This window comes from Peromyscus leucopus, chromosome 4 (genome assembly GCF_004664715.2).
Source record: "Peromyscus leucopus breed LL Stock chromosome 4, UCI_PerLeu_2.1, whole genome shotgun sequence".
Classification (NCBI taxonomy): domain Eukaryota; kingdom Metazoa; phylum Chordata; class Mammalia; order Rodentia; family Cricetidae; genus Peromyscus; species Peromyscus leucopus.
The window spans coordinates 150,385,976-150,407,957 of NC_051066.1; the positions used below are offsets into that span (position 1 = coordinate 150,385,976).

Below are 21,982 nucleotides of genomic sequence, written 5' to 3' on the forward strand. Positions count from 1 at the left end.
GGAAACAGGAGCTCACTGATTAGCTAGACTGGCTGTCCAATTAGCCCCAGGGATCTTCCCATAGCTGCCTTCCCAGATTCGGGATTACAATCAGGCAGCCCCAGGCTGGCTTTTATGTGGCTGCTGGGGATTCGAACTCATGCCTTCTTAATTGCGCAGCTATCCCTTAACCAAACCGAACTATCCCTCTGCTTGAAATTCTTACTCATTCGGTTATTCTGCTTGTCCTAGAATGGACGGTCTCTCCCTTCTCTGGCGGGGACGAGCATAATCCATCCAAGAGTTAAAAGCCACTAGGAGCCACTTGCAACACCTGCCACGGTCTGCGCAAAGAAATCCAAACCAGCAATCTGCGTCAAAGGGCATGGTCTCTTGTGACGTCACCGCAGACCAGAGCGGGGTTCCGATTGGCCCTTCAAGCCAGGGTGGGACCAAAAGCATCCCTGGCTCCGCCCCGAGTCTCGGCCTCGCTTGCACATGCGCCGTGGCCGCCACCTTTGCCGCCGCGCCATTTTGCCGGGGTTTGAATGTGAGGCGGAGCAGCGGCAGGAGTGGGTACGGTCGGCTGCAGCTCTCGCCTAGGGTTCCCTTCTCGGTCTCGGTGTCCCCTCGAGGTGAGGCATGGAGTGAGCAGAGTGACTGGGGGGCCGCGGCTGAGGGAGGGGACGGGCGCTGGGAAGTGGGCCCGGGCCCCTGCTTGAGGCCGCGCGCCGAGGCCTCCCCGCACGCCGCCTCAGGGCTGGGCCCGACCGCTCCGGGAAGCAGGGCAGCGGGAGGCTCGGCCTCACGCGAGCCTCTCCAGCTCCCGCCCCTTCCCTTCCAGCGCCTCGCTGATTGGCCGCGCCGCCGCCCTGCGCTCCTTAGGCGGCCGCTGATTGGTCGCGCCCGCGCGTCCGTTCTCGGCGCGCCGGGGCCCGCAGCGTGAGCCGTGTTCGGCGCCGAGGCCTGAGTTGGCCAAGCCGGTCCGGTCCCTGGTTTGGAAGGAGGCCGGAGAGCACCACTTGGGTTTCGCGGGTCTTCGGTCTCCATCACAGTGGGCCTGGGCCTCGGGGTCCTACCTGGCCGAGTCGTTGGTGCTCCTAAGACTTAACGAACGTGCAGTCAAATGGGGTTCCCCTCCCCGGGGCGCAGCGGCGAGCTGGATAATCTGGCCTCTTTCATACTTAGTCTCTCCCTAGGAGTGTGATTCAGAGCCAGCCGTTGCCTCTCCACGGAAATTTTAATGTTTTAACAACGTGATGCTGGGGGTGGGTCCATGATCTCTCTCGTGTGGAGCAATCTCTTCCACTGAAATGGCATTTTCACGCTCACCTCAAACTTAGGATTCTTCACTTGCACACTTGGTTAAGTGTCTTGAAGGCTCCACTGATTGTTGCCTATGCTTCCCAGAGGTCTCGCCTGAGCTGCCGTCCACCTCCCATCCCCTCTCAAAGGCTCTGTAGCCGTGCTGACCTGCTCTTCCTAAGTATTCCCAGGCCCGTCCTGCCATGGAGTCCTCACCTTTTGTGGTCTTAGAAGCAGCTAGCCTTGGATCTTGGCGAGGCTCCCCCCCCCCCAACTTTGAAGTTCCCCTCTTAGGCATCAGTTTTCATTTCTCGGTTCACATCATCCAGTTTTATTTGTTCCATAGCATTGACCTTATAGGTATTCTTACTGTTGTTTGTTCTCGTGTTTCTGCTCTGATGTAAGCTCTTCGAGGGTAACCTTGTTTGTTGCTGTGTCCCATGTATGCGGGCCACAGGATGGATGCGCCTGTGGTTATTTCATGAAGACACGGAAGGCCTTATTTTCTTTTTCTAAGTTCTGGATAAAGGATGACCTTAGATTCTTCTTTCTACAAGTGTAGATTACCACACTCAACTCTTTCTCACCTTCTTTCCATTTGCAGACGGGAATTTTTTTTCCCTCTCTGACTTTGATTTCTAGTTGGGATTTGGGAAACCATTCTCTACCTGGGATTGGGTGGGTGAGAGCAGTACTCTTAATTGTGGAATTGATTTGTCGCTTTATTTAATAACTTCATTCTACTTAATCCTTGGGAATATAGTGAAGGGACAAACATGGACAAGGTTTCTCTCTTTGGGACCTTATAATCTAGTTGGGAAAACACGGATTAGATTATTTCGGATAGTGACAAGTGACAGTAAAGTGACAGGTGAAGACAATTTCTCTGAATAGGTGGCATTTGAGTAGAGACTATCCAGGGAAAAGTGAGTGTTGCATGAATCCTAAATGGTCTTATAATAAAAACCTGGGGGCCAGATATTTGGGCTAAATGTTGAAAGATCAGAGAGACAAAGGAACAAGCCACAGCCACTTCTCACCTCGCCAGCTTCACAACTCCTCTGACTGAATGCCTCTGGGTCCTCAGCTGAAAGGCCTTTGTCCTCAGCCAAAAGGGCTTCTAGTCCCTATATCCTCACGCCTTATATACCTTTCTCCACCCAGCCTTCCTTCCTAGTGCTGGGATTAAAGGCATGTGTGCTTCCCAAATACTGGTAGCAAAGGCATGAGATCGTAAATGCTGGGATTAAAGGCGTGTGACTCCCAAATAGTGGGATTAAAGGTATGTGCCACCACTGTCTGGCTCTCTTTCTCTCCTAGACTGAATCTCATGTAGTCTAGGGTGGATTCGAACTCACAGATATCCGGATGGATCTCTGCCTCTCCAGTGCTAGGATTAAACGTGTGGCACCACTGCCTGGCCTCTATGTTTAATCTACTGGCTGGCTCTGTCCTCTGATCCTCAGGCAAGTTTTATTTGATACACAATATATCACCACAAGTGCAGGAACAGTATTTCAGGCAGAGGGAATAGAATGCAAAAAGAAATTTTTTTAATTTAATTTAATTTTATTTTACAATAAAATTTAGTTCTACATATCAGCCACGGATTCCCTTGTTCTCCCTTCTCCTGACCCCTCCCCTTCCCCCCAGCCCATAGAATGAAAAATTTTAAGGACAGAAACTAACTTGGAATGTTGGGATATTTTAGGAAAATCCAGTTAAGTTGTGCGAAGAAGAGAGATTGTGTGGGGCTTTGTAGGTAGTGAAATGAGTTTGGATTTGATAGAGTGGTAGATTACTGTGATTAGAAGCAGAGAAAGGCAGTAGGTCCTGAAGTTACTGCCCAGTCTACTGTTCTCTTGAAGTGTACTTCATAACTGTTCTTTTAAAAAGCTAAGGATAGGTAGGGTAGGCAAGATGGATCAATGGTACCAAGCCTGACAACCTGGGTTTGTTCCCTGGGTCCCACACGGTGGAAGGAGAGAACTGACTCCTGCACATCGTCTTCTAACTTCCACACGTATGCTGTGGCACACATGCACACAATAAATGCATGTGGTAAAATTTCGGGGGACAGAAGAGATGGCTCAACAGTCAAAAGCATGTATTGCCCTTGCAGAGGACCCAAGATAGGTTTCCAATACCCACAGGGGGCTCACTATTGCCTCTACTTCTAGCTCCATGGAATCTGATGACCTCTGGCTTCCTTGGGCATCTGCGCTCAGGTATACATACATTAAGGCAGAAACATACAGAGATACACACACACATAAATTTCTGAAAAAGTTTAAAGCAAGGGTAGGTGTTAAGGTATGTTCTTAATGTGTATTATGGGTTTTCATTTATGGGTTTCTTTCCCTCTCCCCAGATATAAGGAAGGTCTCAGAAATGCTTCTCTTAGTGCGGTAGACAATATCTAAGAAAAAGGCAAACATCTTGCGTCATTTTATCATGGGTGTTTGTGAGATGGCCTTGGGAAACAGTGTTTATTCCCAAAACCTTCATTTTTTTTTTTTTTTTTTTTTTTTTTTTTTGTAGCTTCATTTTGTAACTGAGGGCCTGTAGGAAGAGGCAAGACTTCCAGCTACTCATTCAAGATTTTTTTAAAAGAGGCATTTATTTTTTTTTTTTTGTGTGTGTGTGTGTGTATGATTGTTTGTCTTCATGCACCATGTGTGTGCCTGATGCCCAAGGAAACCAGAAGAGGGTGTATGATTCCCTGGAACTGGAGTTTTAAAGGGTTGTGAGTTGTAGTGTGGGCCCTGGGCACAAGCCAAGTCCTCGTACAGCAGTTTGTTCTTTGACTAAGCAGGAGTCATCTGGGAATAGGGAACCTTAGTTGATGAATTGTCTCCATCAGGTTTCCTGAGGCAAGTCTCTGGGATTATTATAATTATTTTTTTTGATTAGTGATTAATATAGGAGGACCTAGCCTACTGTTGGTGGTGCCACTCCTGGGCAGGTAGTCCTCGGTGGTATAACAAAGCAAGCTGAGCAAGCCAATAAACAGCACTCCTCCGTGGTCTCTGCTGCTTTACTTATTTTTTGTTTGTTTTTTGTTTTTTGAGACAGCTCTGACAGCAAAACAGCTCTCATTGTCCTGGAACTCACTCTGTAGACCAGGCTGGCCTCGAACTCACAGAAATCTGCCTGCCTCTGCCTCCCAAGTGCTGGAATTAAAGACTTGTGCCACCACTGACTGGCCAGGTTTTTTTTAATATTCTTTAGAAGAGTGCTGTTGGTGTCTGATCATCCTCTTTGACTGCTGCTCCTTTCCCCTGGCTTCTAGACTTTCCTCTTTTAACAGTGGACTGTCTGTCATTCCCATTTAGAGACTGCCTTGGGGAGCGGAAAGAGTGTTATGAATCAGGCAGATTGAGTCAGACCTGTTTATCATTGTGGGCATGTTCCCTTCCTTATTGTTGTTGCTGGGCTGGCCTTAAACTGACAGAGATCCTCCTGCCTCTGCTTCTGCCTCCTGAGTGCTGGGACTAAAGGTGTGTACTCCCACCACCCAGCAACACATTTCTTTAGTGAAACAAATTGGGATACTAAACAAGATTATTAAAAATTATATTTGTAATCTTAGGAAGTCTAGGCCAAGGTTTTTTTTAAAGATCATTTTTATAGTGTGTGTGTGTACATGTACTACCATGGTGCACATGTGGAAGTCAGGACTTTGGTGAGTCAGGTTCTTTCCTTCCACCTTGTGGGTGCTAAGAGTAGAACTCAGAGCCGGGCGGTGGTGGCGCACGCCTTTAATCCCAGCACTCGGGAGGCAGAGGCAGGCGGATCTCTGTGAGTTCGAGGCCAGCCTGGGCTACCAAGTGAGTTCCAGGAAAGGCACAAAGCTACACAGAGAAACCCTGTCTCGAAAAACCAAAAAAAAAAAAAAAAGAGTAGAACTCAGAGCCGGGTGGTGGTAGTGCATGCCTTTAATCCCACTCGAATTAATTGCACTCGAAAGGCAAAACCAGACAGATCTCTGTGAGTTCGAGGCCAACCTGGGCTATAGAGTGAGTTCCAGGAAAGGTGCAATGCTACACAGAGAAACCCTGTCTCGAAAAACCAAAGAAAGAAAAAGAGGAGACCTTAGGTCATCCGGCCAATGGACAGGCACTTTTACCCTTTGAGCCATCTTGCTGGTCTTACGGTCAGATTTTGTTGCCAGATGAGTTTGTCACATACTTGTAAGAAACCAAAATCCTTTCCATTAATTGATTTTTGGGGATTTGAGACTCTAGAGAGAGATTGCAGATCTGTAAGAAAATAAAATCCTTTCAGTTGATTGATGGGGGATTTTGAGGCTTTAGAATGGATTACAGGTTTGGTATTTAAATTGTGTCTTCCTGGTTGCTCTGGAAGCTAAGACAAGAGGCAAGTTCAAGGGCAACTTCAAGGTCAACTGAGGCAATTTATTGAGACCTTGTCTCAGTGGAAAATATAGGGGAAAAAAAAACCCAAGATGTGCCTTGGTTGATAGAGTGCTTGCCTAGCTTGTACAAAGCTCTGTCCCCAAGACTGCACAAACCAGGCATGGCGACACACACGTGTGATTCAACTACTTGGGAAGCAGAAAAATGAAAGTTCAATCAAGATCATCCAAGACTATATCGTGAGCTTGAGGCCAGTCTGGGCTAAATGAGACCCTTTCTCAGTAAATAAAGGAATGAATGAAACTATTTAAAACTTGGTGATTGTGAATGTAATACATAAAATAATTGTAGTGCCTAGGAAGATGAAGGAAGTAGGAAGAGAGTGAAAATCCCCTGTATCCATCATATAAATAGATCATACCACTCTTTACCCCATTTTGGTTTTAAGCTTAATTTTTTTAAAAGAATTATTTATTTATTTATTTATTTATTTATTTATTTATTTATTTATTGTGTATATAGAAGAGGGTTTGAGATCTCATTACAGATGGTTGTGATCCACCATGTGGGTGCTGGGAAGTGAACTCAGGACCTCTGGATGAGCAGTCAGTGCTCTTAACCTCTGAGCCATCTCTCCAGCCCCGGTTTTTAAGCTTAATTTTTATGTATATGGGTATTTTGCCTGCATGTATGTCTGTTCACTGTGTGTATAGGTCCAAGGAGGCAAGAAGAGGGCATCATTTCCACTAACACTGGAATTATGTGAGCTGCTGTATGGGTCCTGAGCAGTCAGTATTAGACCATCTTTTCAGCACCCTTCTGCTTTGGGATATATGTAAAATTACTAGTGTAATTTGAGTCTTTACTTCTTTATTGAATTTACAAAGATTTGTTGTTTTTTCAAGACAAGGTATCTCTGTCTGTCCTGGAACTCACTTTGTAGACCAGGCTGGCCTCCCGAGTGCTGTGGTCAAAGGTGTGCGCAACCACTGCCCAGCTCTAAAAAAAAAAAAAAAAATTAACCTCTGCATTACAGAAGCCTTAGGATATATATATATAGTGATGTCTAAAAGCTACCTAAAACATAGTCAAATCTAAGCAGAAGTATGGTTTCTTGTTTTGCTTTTTTACATTTATTTATTTTATGTGAATGATGGATGGGGTGGACCATGTGTCATGGCAGGCGTGTGGCTGTTAGAGGACAGTTTTGTGTGGTTCTTCCACCTTTATGTGGGTTCTGGATGGAATTCAGGTGTGAGCAGCAAGTGCTTTTTACCTACTGAGCCGTCTTGCTGCCCCCCAAAAGTGGATTTTAAAAAGGTTTATTGAGGTATGTTGTATATAGCATAGGATTCATCTCTTTTAAATGTACTGTTCCACTGAGTTTAATAGAGTTACACAACTCAGCATCCATCACTAGTCCAGTTTTAGAAACCAGCAGCAGCCTTACAGCTCTTTGGCAGCTAAGTGATGTGATTGAACCCAGGGTCTCAGGAGATCATTCTTCCCAGTTAGCCCCATATTTTATGTGTTAGAACAACATTTAAAACATATTCTGAATGCCTAGTTTAAAGTCACTGTTATTGATTGTAGTCACATGTTCTACTGTTAGTTTCCTGAGCTGTTTTTTTTTTTGTGTGTGTGTGTTTTTTTTGTTGTTGTTGTTCATTTTCTTTTCTTTCTTTCTTTTGGTTTTTTTGAGAAGGGTTTCTCTGTGTAGTTTTGGTGCCTGTCCTGGATCTTGTTCTGTAGACCAGGCTGGCTTCAAACTCACAGAGATCCGCCTGGCTCTGCATCCCAAGTGCTGGGATTAAAGGCGTGCGCCACTGCTGCCTGGCAAGCTGTGGTTTTCTTTGTCAGCCATATTTATGTCAGCCTTATTTAGCTTTGTAAAGTGAGGGCTGGGAATGTAGTTCAGTGGGATGTATGTGTGTTTAGTGTTTGTTTATTTCTAGCTCAGGAAAAAATTATGAGAATTGTTTTTTTTTTCCCCCCTCAGTCTGGCTGTGGTGGCCTTTAATCCCAGCACTCTGGAGGCAGACGCAGGTGGATCTCTGAGGCCAGCCTGGTCTACAAAGTGAGTTCCAGAACAGCCAGGGCTACACAGAGAAATCCTGTCTTGGAAAAAAAAAATTTTTTTTTTTCTCTGTGTGCATATGCATATCCACGCTCGTGCCCCATGGCAATTGTGTGGAAATCAGGACAAAGTTGAGGGACTTGGTTCTCCTTTTGTACCATATTGGTTCTGGTCATTAAAAACTCAGGTTATCAGTCAGGCTTAGTAGAAAGTGTGTTAACTCATGGAGCTATTTCACTAATATATATATAAAATCTTTTTTTGAGGGGGGTCACATGCTTTGACACATGTGGGTATCAAAGGATAATTTTGTGGGTTTTTTTTTTCCATTCACCCTTACATGAGTTCCAGGGATCAAACTTAGATCCCTCCAAACCTTCTTGCTGGCCTGTACATTTGTTTTTTGTAATTCATTTTATGTTTGATTAATAAAATAGTTATGTGTATGCTCAGGTGACTGTGTGTGCCAAAAGAAGATATCAGATCCATTGGACCTGGAATTACAGGAGGTTGTGAGCTGCCTGATGGGGATGAAACTGAACTTAGATCTTCTGCAGAAGTAGTGTATGAGCACTCTTAACCTGCTGAGTTGTCTGCCCAGCCCGTTTTTCATTTTTACAGCATATTGTTGACAGGCGTGTGTGTGTGTGTGTGTGTAGGTGTAGGTTTAAGCTTTGTGTGTGTGTGTGTGTGTGTAGGATCCTTTATTTGGTTATTATTGTTCCAGGCAAGATTAGTTTTGGTTTAAGCTTTAAGAAAAAGACTCTTGGGAGGCAGAAGCAATCAGGTGGATCTCTGCGAGTTGAAGGACAGCTTGGTCTACAAAGGGAATTTCAGGACAGCCAGGGCTATACAGAGAAACCTTGTTTCGAGAAACGAGAGAGAGAGAGAGAGAGAGAGAGAGAGAGAGAGAGAGAGAGAGAGAGAGAGAGACAGGAGAGAGACGAGAGAGAGGAGAGAGAGGGAGGGAGGAGTCGGGGAGGGAGGGGAGGGAGAGAGAGAGAATGGTTTTTCAGACCAGTTACCCAGAATTACTTCCTTAAGTGGAAAATTTGAGCATGTAGTTTATAGTGAGTACTTACCATTGTGTGTTCTGCATTAAGGAATTCTACTTTAATCTCAAGAGTTTTTGTTGTTTTTCCTCGATGGGGTCTCATGTAGCCTAGGCTGGCCCAGAAATCTTTATGTATCTAAGGATGACCTTGAACTCCTCATCTTGTGTCTTCATCAGTGCTGGGATTACAGGTATCTACCTCTTGGTCATTTTTTTGTTTTGTTTTGTTTTTTGTTTTTCTTGAGACAGGGTTTCTCTGTATAGCTTTGGAGCCTGTCCTGGAACTTGTTCTGTAGACCAGGCTGGCCTCGAACTCACAGAGATCCACCCGCCTCTGCCTCCTGAGTGCTGGGATTAAAGGCATGTGCCACCATCACCCTGTTCTTGGGCAATTTTTAATATCAGAACCTTAATGGGATTTTATTTACTGCTAAGTGTGACAGTGCATCAATTTGTCTGGTGTTTTGTTTATTTATTTTTGTTTGTTTTGTTTTCTGTTTTTTCCAGATGGGTTCTCTGTGTAGCCCTGGCCATCTTGGAACTCACTCCGTAGACCAGGCCCGCCTTGAATTCACAAAGATCCGCCTGCTTCTGCCTCTTTAGTGTTGGAATTAAAGACCTGTGCCACCAATGCCCAACCTTTTTGTTTTGTTTTGTTTTCATGTTTTTTTTAATTAGATGAATGTATATGTTTGTAGATATGTGTGTGTGCCCATAGAGGCATTGTATCCCCTTGAGCTGGAGTTACAGGGGTCTCTGAGCTGCCTGACATGGATGTTAGGAACCAAACTCATGTCTTCTGTAAAAGCAGTATTTTCTCTTAACAACTGAGCCTTCTTTCCCATTCCCAGTACTGGACTTCTTTCTCTTTTTGGGGGGGTTTTTCGAGACAGGGTTTCTCTGTAGCTTTGGGGCCTGTCCTGGACTAGCTCTGTAGACCAGGCTGTCGAACTCACAGAGATCCTCCTGCCTCTGCCTCCCAAGTGCTGGGATTAAAGGCATGTACCACCATGCCCGGCTCCAAAATAATAATATTTTTAAAAAGGTTGGGGTCCTCATCATTTAAATACCTAGTTCAGAGTTAGACTGAGCTATATGAAACCCTGTCTCAAAAAAATCCTGCCTTCACCACCTCAAAAACAACAACAAAAGCTGGGCCATCATGGCACACACCTTTAATCCCAGCACTTGGGAGGCAGAGCCAGTGAGTTCGAGGCCAGCCTGGTCTTCAGAGTGAGATCCAGGACAGGCTCCAAAACTACACAGAGAAACCCTGTCTCTAAAAGGGGGGGGGGACCCACTTCATTCCAAATGTGTTTTAGATAAAGGGTTATAATACAAAAGTCTTCATGGCTGGATGTGCTGATGCATGCTTATAATCTCAGTACTTTAGAGATGACAGAAGCAGGATTATCATCTAAGTTCAAGGCCACCCTGTCTAATGAGTTTTGGGCTGGACAGCTAACATTGAGACACCCCCCCCCCCCAAAAGCAAAATTGAAAAAAACAGTAACAAAAAGATTCATTTATGTTACTTACTTTCTCAAGTGATCACTTATTGAGACTCTGTTTTTTGATGTTAGATTCAGACCAATGGAGCTCAGCGATGCAAATTTGCAGACACTAACAGAGTATTTGAAGAAAACCCTGGATCCTGATCCTGCCATTAGACGTCCAGGTAAAGATGTCTTTGTTCTTTGGTAGATTCATTCTTTGAGACACATGGCAGAAATCCTTTTGTGCAATTGCCTGGTTGTAAATTTAAAAATACATACATACATACATACATACATACATACATACATACACACACACACACACACACACACACACACACACACACACATATATGTTTGCTTATTTTCTCAGGCCAAGTTTTTGTGACATGGTTGGCTGCTTACAGTAGCTAAAACACATGGTGGAATATTTGTTGTTGAGTAAAGTAGCTTTTATTTGACGTCTTCTGGGGTAAAAAAATACTAATATTATTAGAAAGCTTTGCCTCATGAACTTTCTGAAAATCTCATTTAAATTTGTCAACTTTAGGAGCATAACAACTAAGGCATCAAGATAGGAGTAATTCCCAAAAGGTGTTTAAATGAATGAAGTCAAGTAATAAGATTCTTTTCTCCCCCGGGAGTTTGATTTAATTTATATTGTCAAATACCTAGAGTTACATGTATAAATGGAATTTATACCTCAGATGCTCATAAAAGTCAGAAATGAAAGTAAATGAAAGGATTTTAGCTAGGGGGGAACTAGTGGTATGTAAAGATGTGTCCTTGTAGCCGGGCGGTGGTGGCGCACGCCTTTAATCCCAGCACTTGGGAGGCAGAGGCAGGCGGATCTCTGTGAGTTCGAGGCCAGCCTGGGCTACCAAGTGAGTTCCAGGAAAGGCACAAAGCTACACAGAGAAACCCTGTCTCAAAAAAAACCAAAAAAAAAAAAAAAAAAAAAAAAAAAAAAAAAGATGTGTCCTTGTTAAGAGCAGGTAATTGTTTGGAATATTTCTTGTTTTTGTTTTTTGAGACAGACTTTCTCTATGTAGCTCTCGCTGTCCCGGAACTTGTTCTGTAAACCAGGCTGGCCTCAGACTCAGAAGTCCACCTGCCTCTACCTCCCAAGTGCTGGGATTAAAGGCGTGCACCACCACTGCCCAGGGCAAGGGCCCTTCTTAATTGCTCTGCCAGCTCTCTGACCCTTCTCCGTGGTATTTTTTCAAACAGGGTCTCTGAACCAGGAGCTCACTGATTTATTTAGACTGGGTGGTCAGCAAGCCCCAGGGATCCACCTGTCCTTCCTTGAATAGCCCTGGGGTTACAGTTATGCTCTCTTGTACCTGGTTTTAATGTAGGTACTGGGGATGGATCTCTGCTCCACAGGCTTGAGTGACAAGCACTTATCCTGGCCCATTCTGTTTTTCTGAGAGGTCACACTGCTGTCCTGTTGTGTTCTTGGATAAAGGGAAATTAATTGCTCTAATCTTCTTAGCAATTCCAAGAAATCCTATGCCAAAACTTACTAACATTTTTTTCTGTAATATGTCCTTAAAATGCTGAGGATGCTAAACCTTTATGACTCCAGGACAGAGTATAGAAATAAACTGCAGTTTCTGGGAAGCAAATTTTTCAAAGCTTGGTAAAAGTCCTGTACACAGAGTCAGTCTGTGTGTATCTGACTGGACCTACCACCACCCTGTGTCAGTGCTAAGGATGGAACCAGGACCCCACATTTGTTAGACTGTACATCTTTATGATGTGATAGAGACAAATTTTGTGCTGGATCCAAGCTTTGATAGAGATACAGCAGTTGTACGGATGTGTATAGATAATTGGAAGACTGTGTGTGTGTATGTGGAGGCCAGAAGTTAGCATCATGTTTCTACCTCTATCACTCCACCTTTTTTTGTTCTTTGTTTGCATTTTTAGACAGGGTTTTTCTGTGTAGCCTTGGCTGTCCTGGAACTCGCTCTGTAGACCATGCTGGCCTCAAGCCCAGAGTTCTGTCTACCTCTGCCTCCCAAGTGCTAGGATTAAAGGTGTGTGCCATCACCTATTTTTTGAAATGGATCTCTTACTGAACCTAGCTCACCCATTGACTAGACCTGCTCTCCAGTGAGCCCCACAGATTCTTGTGTCTTTGCCTTTCAAACACTAGGATTACCGGAGGAACTCTAGTCATCACCTTGCTCACTAGTGTACTGACGGAACCATCCCCCCAGCCTAGAGTTGGAAGACTTTTGAGGTTCCCCGATTATGAAGATACATGTCAGCATGGAAAGTTTTAAATTAAGTAATTTAGAGTGGAGCAGATAAGATAATATGTCAGTGTGTTTGTGGCAGAGGACAACTTTGTAGACAGAATTGGTTCTTCTCTCTTCCTAACTTTCTCTGTTTCCCAGGGGTAGAGCTTGGGTTGTTAGGCTTGTACAGACATGTAGGGTAAGTGCCTTCATAGGCTAAACTGTCTTACTGTCAGAAGGAATATTGTGTAGGCAAAAGTAAACACAGAAATATTGACTTAAACTTTTGAGAGGAATGCTTGAGGGCTGGAGATACAGGTAGAACCTGGAAATTCAGTCCTCAGCACTGCATAATTTGAGCATGGTAGCTCATGCCTGTAATTCCAGCTTTTGGAAGGGGAACTCAGATACTCAGTTTCATCCTTGGCTACATAGTAAATGAGAGGCTGCTGAGGCTACATGAGACTCGGAATGAATGAGGGTAGATGAGATGGCTTAGTGGGTAAGGTGCTTGCTGCCAAGCTGGATGACTTGAGTTTGTTCTGGAACTAACATGGTGAAAGAGAATAGCATCACACATAAGCTGGACAGATAGACACACGGTTTAAAAATAAGTAAATAAATATAAAACAAATTTTAAGAAATTACCCAAGTACCCCAAACAACAAAACCAACATAAATATTTCTTTTCCTGAAAATATATTTCAATTTAGCAGTCTGAATTCTTTATGAAGGACACGGTAGATGCAAACCAAGGTTTGGGGAAGCCATTGTGATAACTGCATTCACATGTACATATATGCAGGCAAAATACTCATACGTGTTAAATAAAAATAAATCTCTTTTATATCCAGTTTTCTCCCATTGTTTGTTTTTATATTTTGTTTTTTGTTTGTTTGTTTGAGACAGGATCTCAGTATGTAGATCAGGTTGGCCTTAAACTCAAAGAGATTTACCTGCCTCTGCCTTATCTTAGTTTTGTGATCTTAGATGAGATAATAGTGGCAGGCTTTATGGGTTATTGTGACAGTTTAGCTCACAGGTAATAGCTGTTGACATAAATAAACTAATTGGTACTTCTAATAATCTTTGTTGAAGGAGGCAGGGTATGTAATTTACAGTAACATCTAGTACTTTCCTGGGAAGCAGCAGCTTTTGTTGGGAATCATCTGAGTAGGCTATCTACAGATGTGGGAGAATTGAGTGAGATCATTTGAAAGCTGGAGCTTTTGTATACATTTTATGTAACATTAATGTGTAAACTAGTTAATGGATAAAACAGATTTTTCCTGTAGGAAAAATGTTCTAATTTTTGCATTGGTTGGTGGGTTGGTTTCTTTCTATGTATCTGTGTAGCTACTGTTGGCCTCAAGTTCAGTTCGTAGCTTCAGTTGGCCTAGACCCTCTCCCAGGTGCTCAGATTAAATCTTGAACCATCATTTGTCATGTAATTTCCTTTTTTTTCTATTTTTATTCTTTAAATATAGATATAGTTCATTATAAGTATAGAGTGTAAATGTTTTTATTATAGCAAGTCTAACATGAAAATTCTTTCACAGCGGAGAAATTTCTTGAATCTGTAGAAGGAAATCAGAATTACCCACTGTTGCTTTTAACATTACTGGAAAAGTCACAGGATAATGTCATTAAAGTATGTGCTTCAGTAACCTTCAAGAACTACATTAAAAGGAACTGGAGAATTGTAAGTATTTGGGAATACATAATTAAATACTTGGTATATTTATATGGTTTATATAAACTCCTAGTGTATTCAAATGTGGATTAATGATAAACAGGTTCTTTATCCAAAACTCCTGTTATTTCATTTAAATTCCACATAACTTTCTTAAACTTTATAACTCATGTTGTAAGAGAGTTAAGAGACCTAGGGTAGGAAGGCAGTCTAAATTGTAGCTAGAGTTTTCCTGGTCCTGCCTGGCCCATGGTCAGGACAAATCTCTCTCACCCGCCAGTCCCGCAGCTGCTCAGACCCAACCAAGTAAACACACAGAGACTTATATTACTTATAAACTGTATGGCCATGGCAGACTTCTTACTAGCTGTTCTTATATCTTAAATTAACCATTAAGTTGCCACATGGCTCGTGGCTTACCGGTACCTTACATCTCGCTTGTAATGGCGTTGGCTGGGAGCGTCTCTCTGCCTCAACCTTCTGCTTCCCAGAATTCTCCTTTCTCCTTGTCCTGCCTATACTTCCTGCCTGGTGACTGGCCAGTGTTTTATTTATTAACCAATCAGAGCAACACATTTAACATAGAGAAAATCCCATAGCACTTCCCCTTTTCTTTTTTTTAAAGGAGGATTTTTAACTTTCACATAGTAAAATTACATATAACAAAACAATTATCAAACAAGAATTACAGTTACAATATCTAGTCTATTTATATCTAGTCTATTTGTATTTGGCAAAATTAAAGAAGATAGCCTATCCTATATTTGTGAGTCTAAGGTTTCATATCTAACTTATCTTTTATAACTAAGGAAAATTATAACTATCTAGTCTTCAACTACATCAAAAACCTCAGAAGGAGGTTTCTCTCCTGAGAAACAGGAGAAGGACACAAGCAACTTTGGGGAGTCTTGCAAGAGTAGACAGAGACAGCTGGCAGCCTGGACAGTCACCTAATGTTCCTTTGTAAAGTTGGGGCATCTGTCTTCAGCCCACAGGCCTAGAGTCACTTCTCTCTGTGTCCTGTAGAATGTCTGGCAGTTTCCTCTGCAAACCAGGAACCTGAAGGACCATTTTGCCAAGCAAAGTTCAGTGGTCACCTTCCTATGGGTCCTGCATGTCCAGTCAATCAAGCAGTCCAGGCAAGAACAGTTTCTTGCCCAAATGGCTATTTTTGCCAAGAAGATGATAAACTCCATATAGAGTGTCTTCGATGCCCATCCTCTCTGAAGTAAATTGGTGCTGCCAGGAGCAGACATATGTCATTGTCCAAAAAGTCTAAATTTTTAAAACATTTTAAATGCCATATTCTGTAGGTCTTTGAAGTGTTTGAAGATTACTTACCTAATTGAATTATATCTATGTATACCTAGAAAACAACATGTCTATAAGTTTGACTATCATAGAAGACTAATTATTTTTTTTAAATAACTTATAAGATTTTATTTACCATGTATACAGTTGAGTGTTCAGCCTGCAGGCCAGAAGAGGGCACCATATCTCATTGTAGATGGTTATGAGCCACGATATGGTTGCTGGGAATTAAACTCAGGACGTCTGGAAGAACAGCCAGTGCTCTTAACCTCTTAGCCATCTCTCCAGCCCTGAAAACTAATTATTAATCTGTATTTCTTAATTATCCATTACAATCTAAATGAGTTACATAAACATAATACCCCAAACAAGAATATAAATAAATATATATATACACACACACACACACACACACACACACACACACACACACACACAGTATAACAAAATTAACTTCAAATTTGTATCAATAAAGTAAAATCCATAGCAATGTAAAACATTTTTAAACAGGTTGTTGCTCTTTAAAATTAGGTTCATTAATCTACCCTTTCCATCCTACCATATCTATATCGTATCCCCTTTTTTCTTTAGAAAGAGATTGCATTTATAATCAACCTGTTTTAAATAAAAATATTGGTTTTTCTCTGTCCCACACTAGGGGACAAAAGAATCTCTCAACCTTTTTTTTTTGCAATATGTTTGGGTTTAGAGAAGGAATGAGCCAATTCCATCTCCAAAGCCAGCTTGATATATTTGGGAATTTGGGTGTAGCTTCTCACTGCTTCCTGCTGGAGGGAGGCACTGTATTTTATGGGGACACAAAGAAAATTTTAGGATTATGGAGTAGTCCGTGAGGGTGTATCATCTCAGCCAGTTGCCTTGAAACCATTCTGGATGTTGGATTATTTGGGCCATGGTGTCATCGGAGACCTTTGAGGGGGTCTTGGCTGGTCAAACCTGATGTATCTTTTTTTTTTTTTTTGGTGTTTTTTTTTTTTTTGGTTTTTCGAGACAGGGTTTCTCTGTGTAGCTTTGCCCTTTTCCTGGAACTCACTTGGTAGAACCTGATGTATCTTAATCTGGAACAAATCCATAGCCTCTGGCTTTCTGTGGAAACAAAAACAGCCTCCTTTCCAAAGCAATGTATCCTTAGATCCAAATTTTGAAGTCAGGGTACCTTTAAAATATACATATTGGCTTAACTCAACAGCTTTTACAATCAATTGTCTTTCTGCAGTTAAGAATATCAAAGACAACATAATCCAGATTCTCTTTGTGATATCCATCTTTATTTATGTGGCTTATTTTTATATTAATTTTACTGTCTCTTAAAAGACTTTATTTTTTAAAACTATTTTTATATAACTGCATATAACTATATAGTATATATATATATATATTTTTTTTTTCTCTCTTTCAAGCCTACGTACATTTTTTATACACATTGTAAACTATTCCACCTGAATCTGTCTTATTGTGAACCTATGCTTTAAACTGCAGCATTTGTAAGACTGAAATGGCCCATGTGGCTGCTGGCTCCACCCACCTCAGCTTTCCAACATGGCGGTGGTACGTTTACCACCAGCTCTGGGAGCCAACAACTCTCAGAAGCAACGTGTATCCCAGAAACCTTTTTTTTTTTTTTTTTTTTTTTTGTACTAGCAAAGGCTAAATCCACCATAAAGCAGTAGCATAATGTACAGCTTGGAGACGCCTCCTTCCCGCCATACTGCTGGTCAAGCTCACACTCCAGGAACCAGCAGCTGCTGCTAACTTGAGAGAGAACTAGGAAGCTGTTTTTAAGCTCCATTTTAGAATCTTCTTTCTCAGGTTTTAGGTAGAAACTCTTGCCAACCCGTTGGGCGCCATTTGTAGATGAACAGTAATATTAAATAAGAAACACAGAGCCAAGTGCAGAGTTAAAAGCCCAAAGTTAGAGCAGTAGCTCCGAGCTGAGACTTAAAACCGCCTTTCTTACCCTTCACTGCTGCTGTCATCCTTCCTTTCAGAAAGAGAGCTATTTCCTATGTATCTGTCTTTTTATTGACTTTCTGTTGTTGGTTGTAAACCCAACCACATGACCTCCTCATCACTGCTTGTCTATACAGACCTCCAGGTCTTCTATGGTTGCTATTGAGATTACAGGCGTGTGTCTCCATGCTGGCTGTATCCTTGAACACACAGAGATCTGCCTGTCATGTGATCTGGATTAAAGGTGTGCACCACCACCACCACCACCACCACTGCTATGGCTTGCTATTAGTTCTGACCCCCAGGCAACTTGATTTATTAACATACAAATAAAATCACATTTCAGTGCAAATAAAATATTACCATAGTCTAAATGGATAATTAAAGGAGTTTAAGATGGAGTATGTGTTGTGTTTCTGTAATTTGAGCTTCTTAGGTTAAAACAGAAAGATACTGAGGTCTTGACAGCCAGCAGCACAGTGAAATCTCACCTCAAAAAAAGTAAAATTTAAAGTAATTAAGATTTCTGTATTCATTCATTCATTATTTTACAATAGGGTCTTACTGTGTAGCCCTGGCTGGTCTGGAACTCACTCTATCACTATATATCTCTATATAGCATGTGTTTTAAAGGTCAAATACTTATTTACAGTCTTTTTTTGTTGATGACATAAGAGTTTATAAAACAGGTCTGTAGAGATGGCCCAGCAGTTTAAGAATACTACTGCTCTTATAGAGAACCCAGGTTTGGTTATTATTACCTGCCTGGCTCACAGCTGCCTGAAATTTCAGTTTCAGAGTATCTGATGCCCTTTTCTTGCCTCAAGGGGCTCCTGCATGCAGATAGTGCACATATACTCATGTAGGCAAAACACATAAACATAAATAAATAAAACTTAAAGAAAGCATTATCTTAAAATGTAGATATACGCAGATAAGAATTTTCTTTGGGCTGCCAGCTCACAATTAACAACGTGAGACTTACTAATTGTGAGAGCTCAGCCTATAGCTTAAGCTTATTTCTAACTACCTCTTATAACTTAAACTAACCTATCTATATTATTAATCTGTGTTCTATCTCGTGGCCCATTTCCTCATCTCTGTACTGCCCATCTGCTTCCACGGTGGCTGGCTGGCAACTCCACTTTTCTTCTTCCCAGAGTTTTCTCTGTCCCAGGAAATCTCACCTTAACTCTTCCTGCCTAGCTATTGGCCATTTACCTCTTTATTAAACCAGTCAGAAGGCACCTTGGCAAAGATACATCTTCACAGTGTACACAAATATTCTGAAACATTTGCCCCCTTTAGTCTAAATAAAAAGGTTTTAACTCGATAATACAGTAAAATTACATATAATAAGAACAATTATCGGGCTGGAGAGATGGCTCAGAGGTTAAGAGCACTGGCTGTTCTTCCAGAGGTCCTGAGTTCAATTTCCAGCAACCACATGGTGTCTCCCAACCATCTGTAATGAGATCTGATGCCCTCTTCTGGCATGTAGGCAGAATACTGTATACATAATAAATAAATCTTTTAAAAAAAAAGAACAATTATCAAGAAAGAAATACATTTACAATGTTTAGTTCATTAGTATTTGGCAAATTTAAAGAAAATACTACATTATCTATTATTGGAGTCCATTAGCTATTATCTATTTAGTGGGTGCAAAGTTTTGTACCTTATTTATTTTCTATCAAAACTAGAAAACTGTAACTATAACTATCCAATCTTCAACCCCATCAGACTCGAGAAGGGTATATTATTACCTGATCAAACAGGAAGTACAGACAAAGCAAACAACTTCTAATATAGAAATGGCAGCTGACTGCCTGGACAGTCACCCAAGGTTCCTCTGCAGTGTTTGGGCATCCATCTTTGGCTTCAGGCCTAGAATGCCTTACAGACTTTGCTGTGAAGCAGGAATTTTGAAGGACTCTTCTAACTTGTCTTGGCACAGTTCATCAGTCACCTTCTTTTGTGTCCTGCTTGTCCAATTTGGACAGCATACATCAACAGTTGAGGCAAGGGCAATTTCCTGTCCAGTGAGTGGCTAACTTTGCCACAACCAAAGCAAACTCCATATGGAAGTTCTGTTTTGTTTTGTTGTTGTTTTTTTTTTTTTTTGAGTAAATTGATGCTGCCAGGAGCAGACATGTCTCACTGTCAGGAAAAGCCTTAGGTTACTGAAACATCTTAAATGCCATATTCTATAGTCTGAAGTATTTGAAGATTGTATACCTATCTAAAATGCGTATCTATTTAACCTTGAAAAGATACCTAACAAGTGTTTGTGTGTTTGGAACTTTTCTTTTTTAAACGTTTCTCGGGTCCTATGTGGAAATACATGCCCCTACTTTGAATGCCATTGCAGTTTATATTATTCATTAAATACTGTTCTGTGTGGTAAAGAAATAATTTAGAAAGTCCATCCTGTTTGCAGACATGCCCTTTTCTGTAGGATAGGAGGGATGGAAGGGTTTTTTGAGGCAGTCCTCAAACTCATGAGTAGTCCTCCTGCCTCAGCATCTTGATGATATATAAAACCAGGGGTGGGGGCTGAAGAGATGGCTCAGTGGTTAAGAGCACCAGCTGCTCTTCCAGAGGTCCTGAGCAACCACATTCCCAGCAACCACATGGTGGCTCACAACCATCTCTAGTGGAATCTGATGTCCTCTTCTGGCATAAAGTCAGTACATCCAGACAGAGCACTTGTATACATAAAATAAATAAATCTTAAAAAAAATAACAGAGAGCGTCTGTAGTATCTTTAAGAGGTGGACCTCTGAGTGTACTCTTAACTAGTAATAGAAAAGAAGTGTTTGTAGGAAAGATCTTTAATGTGAGCATGAAGTTGAAGCTTTTAACTTCTTTTTGTAGCATGAATCTTAAAAGTTCTTATCAATAAAATCAAACCTGAGGCCAGTTATTGGGGTGAGTGCTGGAAGATCAGAGAAGCATAACAAGCCACAGCTACCTCGCCTCGCCAGTTCCTCAGCTGATCCTGTTTCCTCAGACTGGAAGCCTGAGCCCTCATCCAGAATGGGTCTCAGCTGAACTGTAGCTCAAAGACTAAAAGCTTAACCAGCCAAAACCTTGTAGTTTCTGGTCCTCATGCCTTATATACCTTTCTGCTTTCTATCATCACTCCCTGGGATTAAAGGCTCACTTTCTGGGATTAAAGGCACGAGTCACCATGCTTGGCTGTATCCTTGAACACATGGATTTTTGCCTCTAGAATGCTAGGATTAAAGGCGTGTGCTACCACTGCCTATCCTTTATGTTTAATATTGTGGCTGTTCTGTCTCTGACCCCAGATAAGTTTATTAATGTGCACAATATTTTGGGGGACACGATACCCCCACACCTTTTTTTTTTTTTTTTTGGTTTTTCGAGACAGGGTTTCTCTGTGTAGCTTTGGAGTCTGTCCTGGAACTCACTCTGTAGACCAGCCTGGCCTTGAACTCACAGAGATCCACCTGCCTCTGCTTCCCGAGTGCTGGGATTACAGGCGTAAGCCACCACTGGCGGCAAGTTGAAACTTGACTCTGGCCGGGCGTGGTGGCGCACGCCTTTAATCCCAGCACTCGGGAGGCAGAGCCAGGCGGATCTCTGTGAGTTCGAGGCCAGCCTGGGCTACCAAGTGAGCTCCAGGAAAGGCGCAAAGCTACACAGAGAAACCCTGTCTCGAAAAACCAAAAAAAAAAAAAAAAGAAACTTGACTCTGATTGGCGAAGCATAATGGTGTGTGTGTGCCTTAAGCCTTGGGAGGCAGAGGCAGGTGAAACTCCTGAGTTCAAGGCCAGCTAGAGCTACATAAAGAGACCCTGTCTCAAAAAACAAACAAACCTCCCTACACACACACACACACACACACACACACACAAAAGAAGACTGATTAATGCACATTGACAAATGTATAGTTTACATAGAGAACTGAAAGCAACCCTATTGATGTAACCAACAGTCTTATTAAATAAGAAACACAGAAACAATGTAAAAGAGAAAGCCGAGAGGTCAGGGCTCAGAGCTAAAATCTCACCCTTCCGCCTGCGGTGTCCCAGCTTCCCGAAAGAGAGCTACTTCCTGTCTGTACGTCTTTTTTATAGTATTATTGTTCTGCCTTCTCATTGGTTGTAAACCCAAACACGTGACTGCCTCGTCACTGTCTGAATGTACAGCCCCCTAGGTCTTAAAGGCATATGTCTCCAATGCTGACTGTATCCCTGAACACATAGATCTATGGGATTAAAGGCGTGTGCCACCACTGCCACACTCTGTCTATGGCTCTAATAGCTCTGACTCCCGGGCATCTTTATTTATTAACATACAATCAAAATCACATTTCAGTACAATTAGATTACCACCACACAACCCACTTTCCTTCCTTTCTCCTTTTTGTTTTTACTAGGGACCAAACCTAAGTTTATGCATCCTAGTCAAGTGTTTTCCAGAGAATGCACGCACCCCAGAC

The 21,982-nt window shown here is 42.1% G+C and overlaps 1 protein-coding gene across 1 annotated transcript in view; it reads left to right on the forward strand.

Annotated features, from left to right (window-relative positions):
* Nucleotides 1-506: 506 nt before the first annotated feature.
* Nucleotides 507-21,982, forward strand: part of Cse1l (chromosome segregation 1 like) — a 49,005-nt gene continuing 27,529 nt past the window's right edge. Inside the window, exons 1-3 of the mRNA XM_028868552.2 lie at nt 507-614; nt 10,378-10,472; nt 14,096-14,238. Of these exons, the coding sequence (XP_028724385.1) occupies nt 10,388-10,472; nt 14,096-14,238 (228 nt within the window). The 5' untranslated portion in view covers nt 507-614; nt 10,378-10,387. The remainder of the gene's footprint in view (nt 615-10,377; nt 10,473-14,095; nt 14,239-21,982) is intronic.